General features: G+C 39.6%; 4 protein-coding genes across 5 annotated transcripts; 3 read left to right on the top strand and 1 right to left on the bottom strand.

Moving 5' to 3' along the window:
• Window positions 1-427: 427 nt before the first annotated feature.
• On the top strand, window positions 428-3,986 carry fam162a (family with sequence similarity 162 member A). 2 transcript variants are annotated; one of them, XM_020628090.3, is made up of 5 exons: window positions 428-586; window positions 1,185-1,286; window positions 1,789-1,900; window positions 2,395-2,503; window positions 3,234-3,986. In XM_020628090.3, exons 1-5 carry the CDS (start codon window positions 544-546, stop codon window positions 3,348-3,350), a joined length of 483 nt encoding a protein of 160 aa, XP_020483746.1. In that variant the 5' UTR covers window positions 428-543; the 3' UTR covers window positions 3,351-3,986. The 2 variants fall into 2 exon arrangements, with proteins under 2 accessions (XP_020483746.1, XP_065804897.1); XM_065948825.1 differs by having other exon boundaries at window positions 435-582.
• Window positions 3,987-4,478: 492 nt separating this feature from the next.
• On the bottom strand, window positions 4,479-10,901 carry kpna1 (karyopherin alpha 1 (importin alpha 5)). The gene is made up of 14 exons (XM_020645547.3): window positions 10,822-10,901; window positions 9,920-10,053; window positions 9,663-9,776; window positions 9,458-9,557; window positions 9,161-9,255; window positions 8,804-8,935; window positions 8,553-8,641; window positions 8,340-8,439; window positions 8,002-8,165; window positions 7,601-7,679; window positions 7,383-7,508; window positions 7,155-7,282; window positions 6,675-6,850; window positions 4,479-6,484 (listed from the first exon to the last, which is right to left on the bottom strand). Exons 1-14 carry the CDS (start codon window positions 10,886-10,888, stop codon window positions 6,297-6,299), a joined length of 1,692 nt encoding a protein of 563 aa, XP_020501203.1. The 5' UTR covers window positions 10,889-10,901; the 3' UTR covers window positions 4,479-6,296.
• A 1,266-nt stretch (window positions 10,902-12,167) lies between these two features.
• Window positions 12,168-13,258, top strand: LOC109992889 (nanos homolog 1-like). Its single transcript, XM_020645673.2, has one exon. It carries the CDS (start codon window positions 12,460-12,462, stop codon window positions 12,931-12,933), a length of 474 nt encoding a protein of 157 aa, XP_020501329.2. The 5' UTR covers window positions 12,168-12,459; the 3' UTR covers window positions 12,934-13,258.
• A 2,055-nt stretch (window positions 13,259-15,313) lies between these two features.
• On the top strand, window positions 15,314-17,848 carry si:ch211-161h7.5 (uncharacterized). The gene is made up of 8 exons (XM_020646330.3): window positions 15,314-15,398; window positions 15,530-15,643; window positions 15,808-15,952; window positions 16,056-16,169; window positions 16,711-16,855; window positions 16,982-17,130; window positions 17,228-17,367; window positions 17,482-17,848. Exons 2-8 carry the CDS (start codon window positions 15,544-15,546, stop codon window positions 17,631-17,633), a joined length of 945 nt encoding a protein of 314 aa, XP_020501986.1. The 5' UTR covers window positions 15,314-15,398; window positions 15,530-15,543; the 3' UTR covers window positions 17,634-17,848.
• Window positions 17,849-18,647: the final 799 nt, after the last annotated feature.

The raw sequence follows: 18,647 nt of genomic DNA, 5'->3' as shown, positions 1-18,647 counted from the left end.
ATGCCAGATTATAGCAGAAGTGCTAGTTTCCATCTGCTGTCCCGAGGCAGGTAACAGAGAAAGACAAATTACAAATTACAAATAAAATACAAATACAAAGGCACAAGTGACACAAGACAACAATAGAGGTTAAAAATCATAGAAACAGCATTGGTTATTAAATTAAATACACTGTCTCTGAATAAAAAAACAGATGATGATTTAATACAAGTATACTCCAACTAAATAAATACAGAACAGTTGCATAACTTGATGAAATGCTATGGAGCTGTGTCAAAGTCCCATCGATGTGTCTTATCCCCTTAATAAAACCCCCACACACAAAAAAAGACTCCAGTCACAAGGACAAGTCACAATTTTATTATTGTTATTTTGTTTTTAAATCAGGCACACGACTGGAGCTCCCTTCCTTATGTGACGGGGTCCTGTTGGGCAGTTCGTGGTGTAAGCGCAGCGAGTTGACTTTCACCAGCTGACGGGACTGGAAATGCAGAGACCTACTTTAACGGCTTGAATTCAAAGTTGCTCTTTACTTAAAGAAACATGAATTTTGTCGGATCACGCCTTTCCATCGGCAACTTCGTAGGTTCGTCTTAATAATAATAATAATAATAATAAATATTCTTGAATTATTTCTTTCTAACATCTGGCTCCTTCCTCTTGTTAGTTAATTGTGAAATTAGCGTGAGGAGTTTATTATGTGCTTCTATATCACAGTTTTAACTTGTAATGTATTCATTGTTTTTGCCACGTAACCAGGTGTGTTCGTCATTGATGTCGATAGGTAACACAAAGGCAGTTCCTGTGTTGTGAAATTGTGCATTTTTTATAGTGCGATTGAAATCCTTTGACCTACCTCTTTATTACTCTGCTTTATTTCTACCAACCACGCCCCCATCTGTATACGTGCACCACGACTATAATTGTTATGTTCTCTTGAGTAATGTCTGCAAAAATGACAAATGTTGAAGTATCTCAACCATGGGGAGCGTTGATAAGAAATGGAATCTCATTGTTCCCTGAGTTAAGTCACACATGGGGCCCGTGGAAATCCAGAGATGCATTTTTCCCTCAAATGTCACGTTAACGATACTGAACTTATGCAATATTTAATCTTTAGTTGCAGCTGCAATTGATGTCCAATGTTCTCAATTTTATATGCGTGTTAACCATCTTTCCAACAGGTCAGAGGTGCAGACGGGTAACCGAAACATGGAGCCTCAGAGGGATGTGCAATAAACCACAGGAGACCAAAGCAGAGCCTCCACCTGCAGCCCCAGCACATGGTAGAGTTTGAGTTTGTTGGTAGACAGATTTCCTTTTTCTCTTTGTCTCTTTACATGCAAAAAAAGCACAACAAAGATCGAGTTCAACCACTGAAATTTACCACCACCAAATCGCTCTTTTGACCTCATTCCCAAATATTTGTGTTTAATTTCTCCTTATTTTACATCTAAATTGATCATCTGTGATTGTCATCATCTAAATTGATCACCTGTGTTGCCTAGAATTGTTTTTCAGTAATTCTTTAAACAGATAAAGTATTCACATAGGCTATTGACTGCCAGAGGATTTTGCACACAGATCACTTGTTGCCATAGCAAGTGTGTGAAAGTTTTCTTTAGTCCCCCAAAGGGAGGAGAGTCACAGGAAGAGGGGTCACAGTTTAGGGTGATGGCGCTAACGACCGGGGCTTGTGAAAGTGAACTTCTCTGCCTTCACTGCCTTTTTCGTTTCAAAGATGTAGATTAGTGAAGTTAAACTATGTTTGTTTGTTCTTACATGCAGCATCCCGTGCAGGCTTCAGAGTCCCAGGCTACAGACCCTCCAAGCTGGACAGGAAGATGCTGGTCTGGTCAGGACGTTTTAAGTCAGCGGACCAGATACCAGAACTTGTGTCGTAAGTAGCCTCTTCCTGTTTATGCCGGACTCCCGAGAACACTCTGGCTGATTGGCTCCTCGCATGATGTAGTTAAGATACATCACAAGAACAGAGCTAGCTATAAGTGGATGTTGCTGTGGGTCGCTGATGTTCCAAAACAGTCGCAGTTCAAACGCCTTGTTTGGCATCTGTGTGTGGCCCGGGGTAATTATTGCTGTTCCTGACATCAGGGTGGAGATCATACAGCAGTTGATCTGCTGCAGAGATTAAAATAAAAACCTGGTTGTTGTCACACTCTGAACTGCAGACCCCTCACCTCTCGCACTCGGTGCACTAAGGCTCCATTAAAAACAATGATTGAAACTTTTGTTGACATAACAGGCTGAGATAAGGATGAATAGATGAGCTCAACACAGGAACAAATGTCACTGCAGAGCAGTCGTGTTTCTACCGGTGTTTTTATACAGTATTAATCTGGCTTCAATGGTTTTTTGTTTGTGCACCTGCTACAGGTTTGAGATGATTGACGCTGCCAGAAACAAAGCCAGAGTGAAGATCTGCTATATGATGATGGGTACCACGATTGCAGCCTGTCTGATGATGGTCTTCCTGGGCAAACGGGTGAGCGACAATAGAAGACTGCGTTGTTTGTTTTTCCACAGTAACAATGTACCAGAGGGTGTACTTCGAAGCAAGATTCATATGTCAGCTGTGTATGTTGAGCCTAATCCAGAGTTCAAGGTTGCTCTCTCTTTTTTGCATGGCTCGATCACCATGGTGTCTTACTCTGCACACCTTAAGTTCAGAGTTTATTTTAGTGTATTTCAGTTTAAGAGCAATTCTCTTCAATAATTATTTACTTAGAGATTATCTGAGTGAAATAGACTTGTAGCTGAGGGGGTGCACTGATTGACATTTTATGAACATTTACATGTATGTTTGCAACACCAACAACAGCACTTGTTTTGTTCACTTTTTTGTATTATTGTTGCTGTTCATTAATTCAACCTGACTGAAGTAGGCAGCTGGATTGCTCCTGATTGTGAGCAAGAATAGTCAAACAATGTATCAAACGCATTCCTTTAAAAAAGCCAGGGTTAACAGAGAGAGTTGGTGACCATATTTTTTGATACAGGATATCTCAGACGGGCTCTAACGGTGTAGTCGTCTTACACACAGAAAGTCTGGATATGTCAAACTTGTTTTGTGGTATACTTGAACCACTTAGAATTTTTTAAGCACAAAGTAGAAGAGCTGTTTTGTGTGAAAATGTCTTGTGTGCAAATTTAAGTACGATCGGGAAAACATAATTTTAAAGATCTAATTCATGATTTGTCTCGTTGTGTTGCAGGCTGCAGGTAGGCACGAGTCCCTGACAGGACAAAACATGGAGAAAAAGGCCAGATGGAAGGAGGAACTACAGAGGGAGAAGGAGGCTGCCCTCGCTCTGTCTGAGAAGGCCCAGTGATGGAGGACAACAACACAAGTGTGTCATTTCCCCTTATAATTCTGGGCCACTAGTGACCCTGTTCCCACTGTATCTATCACAACCTCAGAGCTCTTTCCTCCAGTCCTGGACAGAGAGCTCTGCTACATCAGAGCAGTTGATTCTTGGTAGTATTACAATCTGAAGATTGATCTTAACACACACATTTGGAATATAGAATCATTTAGAAAGACCAATGTAAGGTTTTATCTTTTCAGCAGATGCATTGAAGCTATGAAGTGGGAGATGTTTTGGAGGGGAACAGAAACATTTTGAGGGAATATTTAAACATAATAGAACCTGGTACTGTGACAGAACTTTAATACTGATATCCAGGCAAGAAAATCCCATTAGGAATTAACAATGTAATTGATGTTTCCTGTAAAACTTCACAACACACCTGTTGAGCTGCCTCAGAGGTGACACACCACTACAGGGTTCTCAAGGATCTCCATCTTTGTAAGGAGAACATAAAGAAGTGAGGCAGGTAGGATCCATTCATACAACAGTCTGTCAGGACACTCATGACGTGGTTAAGATGGTTTGTTCATAGACTTAAGTCCCATTTTGTATATAGTGAACATGCACAGAGAAAAAGTTCAATAAAGTAATGTTTCAAGAATGTGTCTGTCTGGTTGAATCACCTGGTTTGGTTTCATGTTCCCTGCAGGTCTTAACATAATGATCAACTACTCTTTCCTTTTTAATGTTGAGAAAACAACCAAGATTTTTTGTTTGTGATGCAGTGAGGAGCAGAAATGTTTTAAAGGTCTGCAAGTTTGATATTGGATTAATCATAATGGATTTTCAAACAAAAGTTGAGATTTAACTAACGTCTAGAGGGAATCTTTGGTAGATTTATGTGCCATGTATTCTTTTAGGTTTCTGAATGTTGACTTACAAAATAATGAGTTTGACGTCATTACCCAGGCTTCTGAAATGTTTAATTTGCCTTCTAATTTCTAAATCAAATGTGAAAATAATAATGAGACAAGTACGAGCTGTAACCACGTCTTCAGTTGCATTTCAATGTCCTGGTAAAGGAAGTACTTACCGGCAAGTGGAAACCTGTAAAGTCACTGCAATGAAAGTGATTCAGTTACACTGTGGTTCATGAAACGGCTTTTATGCAAATGGCATAACAGGACAGCTGCACAAACTCAGTACAACAAACAGTAATTAACATGTAGAGCTGGTCATCTTTTTGAGATTCGGACAAAAGATAAGCAAAAGAGAACTTTGTAAACAAACATTCAGTTTTCTGTTAGCTAAGGTGACCACCAGTATTTTCAAGTTTGTATCTGGATTTTTGTTGAAATTATTTGGAAGGATTTCTGTAGAAGAAGGATAATGGCACCATCAGCAAGATGACAGATGCTAACCCCAACTAAGAAAAAAACATGTTTAAAAAAAAAAAGACCCAGACTTCATACCCGATAGCTCAAATATGTTTCGATGATTTGGCATGATCAAATTGGAAAATCCTACATGAACACGTGTTGGAAGGTCATGTTTTAGACTGCTAACAGCTAAACGGCCAGTTTTCCAGAAAAGTCTTATTTACTTTGTCACAATAAAGTTCTTATAGCTTTGCTGAGGCAGAATGATCTTCTGATTGTTTTTAGTGTGCTAACAGTTTCAGTCCACAATCTGCTTAGATCCCTTTGTAGGAAGGGTCAACTGTGAGGGGATCATTGTCATACCAGGATGGGAGCGAGGATTCAGACCACACCTCTTTACGCTTCTCTTCCTGAGGAGGGAAGAGCTGTGTCGTCAACCAATTAAATAGTCAAATGTAAAAACTACGGTATATTCTCCAAGAGCAGGTGTCAGTCTCGAACTAAAGTGCTGCAAATGAAATGAAAATATGGAAAGATAATAAAAATTCCCGCTGGTCTACCGCCGGACAGATTCCAGGGTTAAATAGTCTGTTTAGTCTCGTCCAAGTCTGTCTAATTGTCTCAGTGCAAGGGAAGACTCCAATTCCCATTGTTCCATGGGTTTTTATTCACATCACACCAGAGGCAGGAGGCAGTCTAAACTCTTCAGGATGGAGCCTGTGCAGGAGGAGAGTCCCATTGCTGGATAAAGGAATGCATGATATGAAATCCCGGAGGGAACATGAGAAGCCTCATTCGCCACCAACAAGCTCCACCGCTCCGTCATTTACTTAATTTGTCCATCCATGGTCACTTGTAGAATGGTTGAAGAGAAGGTGACGTCAATTCAACCTCCTGTTTTTGAGTAATTTCAGTGCCTTTTGTTGAGGTCAGTTGAGTCCTTGGGGTGGGACTCCCATGGTCAAATGTGTTGTCAGCGCCTTGTGGTCAGTCCAGTGCTAAGGTAAGGTCATTCTTCCTCGTGTGTGTGTGTGTGTGTGGAAGGGAGGGGGGTCAAAATCACGTCCATGTTTGTCTGTCTTGCGAGTCATAAATGCTTCAATCAGACAAGCAGTGCAGTCTTACAAACTCCCAATTAATCAGAGATAGGGATCCTACAGGGACACAGAGAGGTGCTTCTGGAATGGAGGAGAAAACCCAAAAAATTAAGAAAGGGTGGTGTTACGTGAAACTCTGCTAGTAAGAGATGCTGGGGCCGTAACAGGTAGGTGGAGTTCAGGCGCAGAGCACAGGTGATCTTGGCCCGAAACAGAATGATGTGGGGAAACCTTCACGAACTGGCGGACGGGACTGCAGAACTTGACCCACACTGGAGGTACCCACACACGTGCTCCTGTGATGTTACATTTTTCATAATCATGATAGTGATTAAATCAATCTCTCTGACGATGAGAAGGGAAGTAAGGAAGTCGGAGGAGGGGAGCTGAGGGTCTTCCTTGTCGTTGTGACCCTTAATGACTGCAGTGGGCAGAGGGTGAGAGAATTGAGCTGAGGTGAGGATGAAGATGGCGCAAGGAAGGATTGAGTATTATAGCTGGAAGCCTTCCATCGGGGCCTCGCACTGTTGGAAGAGGAACTGCTGCTGCTGCAGGTCGACGGCGGGGGCCAGAGACGGGTCCTCGTCCTCCGTGTTAAAGTAGCGCTCGATCAGGTCGAAGGCTTTCTGGTAGATTTCCTGGTTCTCGTGGCCCTGCAGAAACTCCAGCTTGTCCAGACCTTAGAGAGAGGAAGGAATGTATCACTTCGATCATTAGTCAGTCTATTGATTATCAACTGCCAGCAATAAAAGTAATTGATCAACGGTTTACTTATCAAATTGAACTGCCTGAAGTACATTGGTGAATCAGGTGGGTAAATTAAGAATATCATAAATGTCATCTCTTTAATAGTGTGCATGTACACTTACCATAAGCTTCTTCAATGAGTGCACAGTAGGGGTTGATGCCTCCGCCCCTCTTGGCCTCGAGTTCTCCCAGTCGCAGGATGTTCTCGATGCCGTTTAGAGCCACCTGAACTATCTTCGAGTCCATAAGTGTGAGCAGGTCACAGAGAGGTTTTATACAGCCCAGCTCCACTAGGTGCCTGCAGAGAGCAACACAACAAAAACATGCATTTAAAGCAAACGATTCTTTTTGTGCGTATTATTGGTTTAATCGTCAAAAACACAATTGCATGAAATGATCAAATTAAACAACAGTCACTATGACAGCTAAGGGAGGTTTTGTACTTCTTTGAAATATCAATACCAGTGTGTTTCTCAAAGTTCCTCCATCAATTAGCTAAATATGCTGTAAAAAGTTTTGGGATTTTATTTGCAGATTATTCTACAATACCTCCATCATTTAAATTAGCTTTCAAATATAAAGACCTTATGCCATTATTGTACCTAATTTGCTCTGCAGAGCCCCCTGAGGTGGCGTTAGTAATAGCCCAGGCTGCCTCCTTCCTTGTGCGAAACTCTGCTACCTGCAGGATAGTGATGAGAGGAGGCAGCAGACCTGCATCTATCACCATCTACAAAGAGAGAACAAATGATTAAAAGGAAAAACAGGCATTCAACCTCTGTAATAAAACCATCTCCAAATTAATACCCTTTACAATGACGTACACACACCTGTATTTGTGCTCGGTTCCCAGCGGTGATGTTGGAGATGGTCCAGCAGGCTTCCTTCTTGATGGACTCCTTTGGGCTGCTCAGGAGGTGGAGAAGGGACTGCAGTGCTGAGCAGTTCAAAATCACCTAGGCAGGGACACAAAATACAAATAAATATTTATTTTTAAGTATTCAGTGACAACCTTCAAATGTAGCAAGTGTGCATACACTGCCTTTACCTGTGTCTGTAGATCATCTCCAGTAACTATGTTTCCCACAGCTCGCAGTGCAGGAGAAACCACTTTATAATCAGTGTGCCTAGAACAAATCAGAGTTGTAATATTGTTATGTACAACTGCTAAGATATTGTTTCAGAACCCTGAAACTGATACAAACATTTCTTCAATCTTCATTTCTGCTCTTCACTGACTTGTGATTTTATAGAGTTATTTACATGAGTTCCCTGACTTTTCCTTTTAATGCATTTTTAAACTTGAATACTGTATGGGTACTTTCAGAATTGGTACACATGGGACATCCTGTGACTGTCAAAGTGAAAACAGCTCTTCTCAAACAATAAATATTTCAGTTGTGTAATGCTAAACAATTACAAGTGTGTATTATATATTTAAAGCCTTACATGAGTAACTCCACCAGCCTGCGACAGACCCCTGAGTCAATAACTGCCTGGATTTTGTCATTTGGGCCATCAGACAGGTAAGACAGTGCCCAGCATGCATCTGCCAGGATGTCTGTGTCATTAACAAACAGCAGCCAGGACAGCACACTGAGACATGGGGACACCTGGAGAATAAAAAAGGACAAAGAAATGTAGTGGGAGAGGGCAAGATTTTCCATTTAAGACATAACCAACTTCATAGGGAGACTATAGACCTGGTTAAAATGAGAATATGATACACTTGAGCAGTGTGAGAAGGGTGTTGTTGCCATAGTGATATGTTTATCTTGGTAATTTACCTTAGCAAAGTCTGGAGGTGGGTTCTTTCCTCTGCACAGGTTTGAGAGCGCCCACACTGCATTCCTCATCATCGTTAGGCGATTCTGTTTGGCCAACAACCTGCAGACGTACAAAATATGTTTTAAGAAGAACACATGATCAAAGTCACTCCTTATTTTTTGAGTGTAATAAGAAGATGTAGGAGGAAGAAGAAATTTCGAGTTAGTACTTACTGCACCAGAGAAGGCAGGATGTTGCAGTCTATGACAAAGTCTCTGCATTCTGTGCTATCTCCTGCTATGTTCCCCAAGGCCCAAACTGCCTGAGGGGACAACCAATAGTTCAGGTCAGTTTAAATCAACCAGGGAGGTTAACAAAGTAAATGTTATTATTTACATAAAAGTCATACTGGTGAAACATCGTATGAGAAGTTTGAGTGACTGTCTGTAGTTAGTGATGATCAGTTGGGCAGCATCCTCCTCACCTGTTCTTGTACGTCTTCAAAATCCGAGCAGAGCATCTCTATGAAAATGGGCACAGCTCCTGCCTGGATTACCACACGAGTCTGATGGGATGTTCCCGATGCAATGTTGGTCAAAACCCACGCAGCCTCAAACTAAAAAAAAAAAAAAGAGTCAAAAATATATATTCATGATACATTTTAAATTTTGGGTTAAACCTAGTTTTCACCAGAACAAAACACAAGAGCATTGAAACTCATTATTAGTGCAGAAAGGGTTCATGACACACAAGAACCACAAGAAGTCCAATAAATCAAAGGCTCAAGGATACTTAGCTTAGTAAGCATCTGCAAACCTGCCCTACTGCTAAAGAAAAGTACCTGCAATGTGCAGTTTTCTCTCCTCTTCAGGAACTCTACAAAGCGCTCCACCACTCCTGGAGTGGCAATGACTTCATCAATGGGTGGGTTGGGCTCTGTTTAAAAGAGAAGGAAGGTGAAAAACTTATGAAAAAATGATATAGCAATATATTTTATCTTATTATCTATAGACACAAATAATTACTCAAGTATTAAAATTAAATTAAAAAAGTGTCAATCAGTCAATCAAAAAAAAGTCAAGCTCAAAGAGGAGAAAAGTATCCAGGAGGAATAATAAGTATTCTATAGTTCCCTTACCTTTAGAGAGGAGTTTCCTAAAGCGCTGAGTGCCTATTAGTTGCTGCTCAGGGGCGCTAGAGAATATCATTTGAGTCATATCCTCAGAGATCACCCCACCCTGTATAGCACAGAGAGAGATTTATTCATATCTGACAAGAAGATGGATAGCAGATTTGTTTTTATTAGTATCATAGACCAGATTGGTGAATGTAACTTTTCCCACCATGAGTGGGTCAATGTTGTTAGCCTGGGACTCCAGGTAGCCACTGTCGGCCATCCCATCTTCCTCAGGAAGGCCATCATCCTCCACTGTGGCAACATTCCTCCTCTTGAAAAGCTGTAATTGAATAAAATTAAAATAAAGGATTTTGGCCCAAGCATATTTCTTATTCTCTTTTACTTGTCAAAGTAGTCCGAATACCTTTACAGCATTTGTACCTCCAGGACAGAGTATTAAAGGAGATCTACATATTGTCTCACCTGTTCATCCTTCTTCTGTTTGCGGAGCTGTAGGCCTTCCTCTTCCCTCCGTCTTCTCATCTCATCTGTGTTGAGGGACTTGTTCTTGTAGCTCTTGAGTCGAGCATTGTCCTTACCCTGACTCATTGTGTAGCCTTAGGAGATATAGAAACATCACAGTAAACAGACTGTGTTTGGATAAGGCTGGACATCTGTTTAGTCTCCCAACCTGGAGCAGACAACTGTATTAATGAGTAGCAAACTACTAATCAAGACCAACAACTGAATAACAATGCATTTTATATATATATATATATATATATATATATATATATATATATATATATATATATATATTACTTGGTCGCAGTATATACAATTTTTCTCTGAGTAGGTCACTGTTCATCTATTTTCTGCGTGTAAATTATGATAAATAAATCCAGACTATTACTATGCAGGGTACCTAGGTCAGTATCAAAACTTGTCCTGCATTATAACAACCTTAATATGACGTCACTGCTGCTTTACTGTCACAGCTAAACAAATGGGGCATCTGAGGATACTAGCTAGCTGGTTAGCTTTCGTAATCTTGACAAGAACGAAGGAGTTTTATCTCTTGAAACTATGCTCTGCCAGCACCATCTACTTACAAATAATCAAACCACCACCACAAAAAAAAACATTAGGTAAATTAAGCACAAGTCAACCAGGAAGACAAAACTAAATCAGCTAGAAAGCTAATGTCATAGTCCGCCGTTAGCATAGCCGAATTGGCTATCGTTAGCTCTGAATGTAACGATAAAGTCATCTAATACGACTGTCTACTGTATTCCAAATACTGCTACCGGCAATATTTCAATAATATTCTAATTAAAAAGAGTTAAAGTATATGAACTATTTACGTTAGAATAACATTTACTGACCTGTCAAATTGGGCTCTGTAATCCCCTTATTCGCTAGGCCAGCCGTCGCCGGTACGGTACAGCGCATGCGTGATATTTGACGCACCCCCCCCTCCTCACACACACAACTTCCCCCGCACCCCGCCCCACCCACGCGACGCTTCTGCGTTGTAAATAAAGGGGAAACAAGCATGTAGCCTAAAACATAATGTAAACACCGACAGTTTAACACTTTTATTAGTGTTTTTAATACATATTGACTCCCGATAAACAAAAAGGCTCTTGGTGGAGTCTTTGTTTCCAAGCTGTAAGTACCGCAGTGTCAATACGCACTGCACACAGCTACTTTACACAAAGCAAACATTGCAAAGGATTAAAAAATACATGGAGTCAGAAAGTCAGAAAGTCATCCTCCCCATGATATCTTCATGGAGGTTTTAAAGAAGCCGTCGGCTCCTCGGGGGGAAAAAAAGGGAAGGCGTGTGCCAGGTGTGAGCCTTGATTCACCTTAAACTTTTAACAAAGATACAGTTTGAAGTGGAGTGGAGACGCTCCGGCGCCAGCGGTCATCAGGCGGGTCATGGATCGTCTGACAAATAATGTGAGAGGTACAAACATTGAAAAAAAAAAATACAAATACTAATTTAAAAAAATAAAAAAAATACAAATACTAATTTAAAAAAATAAAAAAATACAAATACATTTACAATAAGAGAAAAAAGAAAAACAAAGCAAGCTCTAGGCTAGGCTCATATATAATACCAGTCTTATTTTACCTAGAAAACATATAGGCCTACATTTTTTTAAAGTATATTGATATTATACATTTTTTTAAATAATGAATGTATCAACTAGCCTACTAAAGAAAAAAATGCTACACCTATCTTCTGTCTGAATATGTGTGTGTGTGTGTGTGTGTGTGTGTGTGTGTGTGTGTGTGTGTGTGTTTTTTTATCAGGGTACTATTGTTGACAATCAGTAATGACCTGAACTTTGCATGACCCGTGTTGAGCTATTCAGGGCACGACAGGTGCAACATTTTAAAGCCATATTTGTATTAGTGAACCCAATACCAAAACACACAGGCAGACCATCTCCCCACGTTCAAAATATCAGTTTTGCTTAAAGAATACTTATTCAATTGTTAAATTTTAATTTATAGCTTAAGAGCAGTTCCACTATTTTGAGTGCTGGTAGGTCAATAGAGGATTCTCTGTGCCTTAATCCAATGACAAACAAAACACAGGTACAGCAACATGTCTTTAAAACAACAATACATTGTAACTAAAATAAAAAATATGAGCTCAAAAGCAAATAAATAAATGTGATATTAAGCAACAATAACACATTACATTTAAAAAAATATAATAAAAACAATAAAATAAAGAGATAAAAGATAAAATAACTAATAGCATAAGGATAGTTTTTTTTTAATTAAAAAAATCTAGACGAGGTCACGAGCTGGTCAGCGTCATACTCCAGATTATAGACTCCTTCGATGAAAGGAGACCCTCAAAACTGCTACCATTTATTTCACTGCAGGCACCTGCCAAACAATCTGTCTACTGTCTGAGCCAAACAATGTTGCAAAACTCTTTTTTTCAGACATCTATAAATATAAGAAGCCCCAGAGGAAGCAGAAACTGAGTATTTCAAAATATGAAAATGATGGAAAAACAAATCCGGAGCTCGTTCTCTTCTAACCGGGACTGTTTCGACATGTGGCACGACTACATGAACCTGGGCAGGCTGCTGGAGAGGCTGTGTGCAAACCAAGAGGAGGGCCCCAGAGGCACCGAGGGGCCACAGACAAACAGAGTAGCACCGTGTCGGCTGGAGGAGTGCACGAGCCCGACAGGTACTGGCTCAGTCAGCAGCCTGTCGGACACGAGCTGCGGCGGCGGGACTTCCTCCACGGATTACTGCCGCTTCTGCAAGCAGAACGGAGAGACTGTACGCGTTTACCGCTCCCACAGACTGAAGGCGGAGGATGGCAAAGTCAGCTGCCCCATCCTCCGGAGCTACACGTGCCCAGTTTGTGAGGCAACCGGGGACCACGCGCACACGCGCCGCTACTGCCCGCGCGCGCAGGGGAAAGAGGCGCTGCGGATCAGAGAGTTCCGGTTCTGGTAACCAACTCAGAGACTGAGGACGAGTCTGTATATAATTACCATGTGTTCATGTTTACACAGACTTTGTTTTCTGGGTTCTCGAAGTGTACACACATGTACTGTTATAAGATAAATGTTGTGCGTTGTGTTTGCGTTAAAATGATGTAGGTTACAAAGGTGTCGAGATTCTGCTGCAGATTTGATTAACCTAGTTTTGATCCCCATCTCTCAAGCGTTAAAAAAACACAAATGTCCCCCCCAAAAAAAACTGTTAAAACATTTTTTTTTTTTAAACTGGCTTCTGTTATATGCTGTAACTATCAACAATAAATATGGGGAAAGTTAAAGATGTTGTATTGTTTTATGTTTTGAGAAACATACAGGAAACGGAGTCTTTTTTACCTAATAGATTCTTTGGAGAATTTTTTCCAAACAAGTTAGGGCACTGTGTTAAATTATTAAAATAATGTGATGCTGTACAAAACATTGAAACCCAAACATGCCTTAAAGGTGCTTTTTGGCATCAAATTAAAAAATGCAAAATAATTTAAAAAAAAATCCATGACATTTCTCAGTTTTAACATTAGATATTTGCACTTATTCAATTATATATGGAGTTTCAGTGTTTTACAAATCATCTGTTTTCATTGACATTTTACAAAGCTTGCCAACTGCCTTGTAAACAGGGCTGTAGATGGGCAATTTTAAATCTATAACATTAGTGCAATACTTTATCATATAAAATGTACAATCCTAATTCTTACAATGTGTTAGCTGCAAAGCAATAAGTGATGGAATGCTAACATTTGAAAAACATCATATTTTGCAAAACTACAGCACTATAAGTCAATTTACTAATGAAAATACACAGACAAAGGTATAACTGCTTCACTACACAAAATAAACAAGAATGGTGACATGGGAATCAGCTGGACTGACGTGTCAGCATTTCACAACTCATTATATCACGATTATAGAAGATCAATCCTGCATGCCTCCTGAGTTACAAAAGCATTGAACAAGGTGACAAACTGCTGTTACCAAACATCATTGAACAACAACTACACTGAGAACAGGTTACTCTTATGTCATGGGAGAATTACAATGTCTAATATTTACAGAGTGAGATATTCTTAGAAACTACCTAAACTTACCTAACTAGAAGTAAAATAGGGTAAATAGAGTGATTCTGATTTAAATACTCACGCAACGTCAAATAAAGTATAATAAGGATCTCTAATGGATAAATATAATCAGTGACTTTCCATTATTGAGGATATAAAAACAAATGTCTGATAGTTCAACTTTGGTCAGGCAAATGCAGAATTAACGGTTGGTCTTTAATGTAATATGGCAACCATGACGACCAGGTTTGTTCATTATATAATTAACCAATGGCACTTGATGGCTCTTTGTAAACTTAACATGGATTGAAGCAGGAGCTTAGTTTACATCTCTACTCCATAGGTCAGACAATTGACACAACATTCAAACCCAAAAGATATTCAGAAGCCTTTGACACGCTTTGATCTGGGATTCATATTCAATTCTAGGATTGTCTGGTCTACAAAAGGGTGTTTCAGTCTGGCTTAGTAAAACATGGGACCTGTTCTCAGGTTTGATGATAATCATTCAAATCCACTGTTCAGGGTGTGGTTAGGGTCGGAGACAATGCTGTTAGCAAGCCTTAACGTTCTTTTATAGTAGGATGATTCATGGAGTCTCTGAAGTGGTTGGCCTACAATCTTTAAGCAGATTTTTAATTGGTGGAACAGTTTAGACTTTAAAGTAATAGACAGACACATGTACCATGTATTGTTACAGTGCTGCATGACACTGAGAATCACAGAAGTCAAAAACAAGCTCCACCAGCGGGGGAAATAAATCCTTTGTTTTGTCTTTTTGCAGATATATTCACTGTGCTCTTTTTCAGGACAACAGATGATTGATCATTACACCCAAGTTTTTTTTCATTATGCATAACAATATAGAGCCTTTGTGAGCATCAGATGGTAAACCAAACAGATTCCCCTCTGTTTTCTTTGTAGAAGTGTGTATTTTCATCACACACTTCCTTTACTCTTCCATTATAAAATCAATAGAAGTGAGCCTTTATTATTTAACTCAGGTACGTCATTTGAGGTTGCAATAGATTATTTCATAAAAGAAAACAACAAAGGTCATATCTGTCGGTTACAAAAACTGATCGGATGATAAAAATGTGTTACCAAACGCGCCTTCAAAGTCCATCTGTTATGAATGTTTACAATTAAACAACCCACTTATAAAGCAGATGATTATTAACCTATAGTATAACCTATCGGAAAGGTCTGCACACTATGATGACAAACAAGTATGCACACGTGCTGATGAGTGATAAAAATGGTGTTACACAAGCAGTTCTACTGGAGGCAATAAAAGCCTCTCCTTGACTCTGGGCTGGTTTACTCTTTCACTGCTCCTGTCCTGTTTCACACACAACACACGGTAGGCCATGTCAAATGCTTCCTTATTTATGCTTAAAATGGTGCCAATTATTAAATATGTTAAAAACTGCTAATCAAACCTGCAAATATTTTACATTGGTTTATATTTTACAATACTTTTGTACTATTTAGGTAACTTTTCCACAATGGCAAAACACAAAATTAGCCTTGTGGTTGCCCTTGTGCTGGCACTTCTTTTCTTCATCGTCACCATGGTGTTCTCTGGTCTGGCAGCATCTGGAAAAAGTTAGTTCTGATGTTCTATTAATGTGTTCTGTAAGATTTAATGTTTGAACTTTAAGCTGTAGGAATACTATCCGATTGGTGACCTTTCAAGTTTATCAAGTTAACTTTTATTATAATGTTGCTAACTTCATCCATGTGATTTTTTTCCATTTGTTTTCACTCAGCTCCGTTTTTGAACCCAACGGCTAATGTTTCAGACAAATTCATGACCATGATCACACCATCAGGATGGACCTTTGTCATATGGGGGATCATCTACACCTTCCTGGCTTTGGTGTTGGTCTATGCCATCTCTGGCATCTTTAGAAAGTGAGTCACTCTTTCTGTTACAATTAAAATGTGAACTCATAAATGATGCTTATTTTAGACGGTACTGGTTTGCTGAGGTTAACCATCCACTATCTCTCTTTAGGAACGCCTATGGCTACGTGTACTGCAGCCCTGCAGTTTTGCCGCATGGATTTTTCCTGGCCTGGTGCTGCAATCTCACCTTCAACATCACATGGTTGTTCCTGTGGGACAGAACGTAAGACAGAACTATTTCTCTACCATCTCAATCAACGACAACTAGTGTGAAGTTATTTTGATAGTATTGGCTTAATCTGACAAACTAATCTAATGATTGGTGTGAATCTAAGTGGACATGTTGTGTGACCAAATCGATCAATATTTGGAGAATGCTGTTTATTTTAGAAATACAGACACTTTAAAATAAACGTGTGACTGTTCAGAGATGTGTCATCATTTCTGCTGGTCACACCTACCCATTCACACCCATGAAAGAGGTTTCTATGTAAAGTGACCATCAAAAGAAACTAATCTCATTCATACACATTCATACACCAACGACAAATAAGCAGAAGCGGCTTGCCCAAGGACACATCGGACATGTAGCTGCCAGGAGCTGGGGCTTGAACCCTCGACATTTCAATTAGGAGATGACCGACTCTACCAACTGAGCCCCAGCGGCACCTTGAATTGTATTTTATAGGAGTGGCTGTTTAAGACTGAATGTATCATATTTTCTGCAAGACTGGACATATATGTCATAATTGTTTTCTTTAAAGGATAATGCCTGCTGCTCTGGTTCTCCTCATCCTCGTTGCGTTGAGTAACTACGCCATGATTCTCTTCTCGTGCCACGGCCTCCAAAGCTACGGAGCCTGGCTCAGCAAATATCACAAAGTAGACCTGTGGCTCCATCGTGTGTTGGTCAGTATCACAGCTCAAATTTATGTTCACCTACAACATCGTCAGCTGCCCCATCCTCCTTCTCGTTTTTAAAGACATTCTGCATGTATAAAATCATCTTAACCATTTGTGCTGTCTGTCATGCAGGTCCAGAATGGCATTGCCATATATGCAACATGGACAACCGTTGCTTCCCACATTAACCTGACCATTGTGTTGGTGGATAGTGCAAACATGTCCCAATCGGATGCAGCAGTTCTTGCACTCTCTGTTTTGACTGTGTTGCTCTTGGTGTGGTACGTGCATATTAGAGGAAAACAAATGTACAACATCTGTTTAAAGAAGTTCATAAAATAAGATTATTTCACACAGATTATGTGTGATCTCTTACAGGTTTATCCTGGAAAACTCTGTCCTGGACAAACATGTGAGGTATATTCTCTCCATTTACCCGTCTATGATCTGGGCTCTGACGGGGGTGTTTGACCAAAACTATGTGGCTGCTTTTCCTTCTCGCACTAACAAATTCATTGGTGAGAAACTACGAAGAAACGATTCCATTTACATCACAATCATCAAACAGTTATACCTAAATACAGGACAGATGCACACTAACTCTTCTTTTTGATATTTTGTCTCCTCTGAAGTTTCCCTTTTGGCCATCGCCTGTGTCCTGTTTGCTGCTCGCCTTGTTTTGGTGATCTGGAGGCACATCAAAAGACCATTTTATAAAGACGTCGACCCTGATGACATGTCACCGATGGAAATCGCTGATAGGCATAAAAACGTCTTTCAGTAAAAAAGCTGAACAGTTATTTCTTATATATTATTTCTTTGAGATGTATTTCTTATGCTTTGTAAATATTTATGCGTTTTCCTTTGGTGAACCTACAAATGTGATAAAAGATAGGATGTTGCAGAAGTCCAATCTTATTTTCACCTTAAAAGAATAATGCGAAGATGTCGCTGTCTTTTTTGTACTTTTTAAATAAATGTTTATTTTTTGTGAAATCATTTTTGTGGAATCATTTAAGAAAGATAACACATAAAAAACAACAAAACAAATCAAAAGTACAATCATGTCCTTGGCGAGTCACTTGTGATGCATGGTATAAATTACATGATAAAGAAAGCCTAATATAAATGTATTATAATTAAGACATGTGCATTGCATTAGTATAAACACCCCTCAAACTTTTCCACATGTTGTCATGTTGCCACAGCAAAATTAAAAAATATATAGTATGAGATATTGTAAAGCATTTTATGGACCAAAACAAAATATTTCAGAATTTTGAATTGGGTCATTTGTTGGGTTCTCAATTACTTCTCAATGAGATGAATATACATAAACAAAATATATGAATGAAAGACAGTCTTGAGATGACCTCATTCCAAAAACTCCTCAATGCCACAATACACTGACCAGTGTTCCTGCTACAACACAGCCATGCCAGCACTAATGTGGGGAATTATCCATTTTCTTTAATCTGCTTGGCTTGATGTACTGTAAGTCCTATGTATAATTTTAGTTTGAAGAGTTGTATATCTTACACATTTAGATAAAGCTGGTGTGGTGTTTTAAAACAGTCTCCCACTGTGCAGTGGTCAGGGATATGCCCGAGTCCCTCTCCCTCCTCTATAGGTTCAACTCAAGGTTTAGTTCTGGACCTTGACCAACAATCAAACATCGTAAAGAAACAAAGACACCAGCAATAGCACATACTGTTTGTTTATTGTGAATAACAAATATATCTGTTATATATTTTTTTAAGCTACAAAGCTCAGATATATTCATCAAGTGGCCACATTT

The sequence above is a fragment of the Labrus bergylta genome, chromosome 20 (genome assembly GCF_963930695.1).
Source record: "Labrus bergylta chromosome 20, fLabBer1.1, whole genome shotgun sequence".
Taxonomy (NCBI): Eukaryota; Metazoa; Chordata; class Actinopteri; order Labriformes; family Labridae; genus Labrus; species Labrus bergylta.
The sequence above is the reverse complement of the archived record's forward strand: the minus strand, read 5'-3'. Positions and strand labels throughout refer to the sequence as shown.

Excerpts from the sequence above, each read along its gene's own strand:
- LOC109992889 (XM_020645673.2), top strand. The coding sequence starts at position 12,460 with ATGAAAATGATGGAAAAACAAATCCGGAGCTCGTTCTCTTCTAACCGG.
- fam162a (XM_020628090.3), top strand. The coding sequence starts at position 544 with ATGAATTTTGTCGGATCACGCCTTTCCATCGGCAACTTCGTAG. Across the intron at positions 1,287-1,788 it reads ACCTGCAGCCCCAGCACATG|CATCCCGTGCAGGCTTCAGA; the intron begins GTAGAGTTTGAG and ends TCTTACATGCAG. Across the intron at positions 2,504-3,233 it reads TGGTCTTCCTGGGCAAACGG|GCTGCAGGTAGGCACGAGTC; the intron begins GTGAGCGACAAT and ends GTTGTGTTGCAG.
- kpna1 (XM_020645547.3), bottom strand. The coding sequence starts at position 10,888 with ATGCGCTGTACCGTACCGGCGACGGCTGGCCTAGCGAATAAGGGGATT. Across the intron at positions 9,777-9,919 it reads AACAGAAGAAGGATGAACAG|CTTTTCAAGAGGAGGAATGT; the intron begins GTGAGACAATAT and ends ATTCAATTACAG. Across the intron at positions 8,440-8,552 it reads ATCCTGCCTTCTCTGGTGCA|GTTGTTGGCCAAACAGAATC; the intron begins GTAAGTACTAAC and ends GTACGTCTGCAG.
- si:ch211-161h7.5 (XM_020646330.3), top strand. The coding sequence starts at position 15,544 with ATGGCAAAACACAAAATTAGCCTTGTGGTTGCCCTTGTGCTGGCACTT. Across the intron at positions 16,170-16,710 it reads TTGTTCCTGTGGGACAGAAC|GATAATGCCTGCTGCTCTGG; the intron begins GTAAGACAGAAC and ends TTTTCTTTAAAG. Across the intron at positions 17,131-17,227 it reads ACTGTGTTGCTCTTGGTGTG|GTTTATCCTGGAAAACTCTG; the intron begins GTACGTGCATAT and ends GATCTCTTACAG.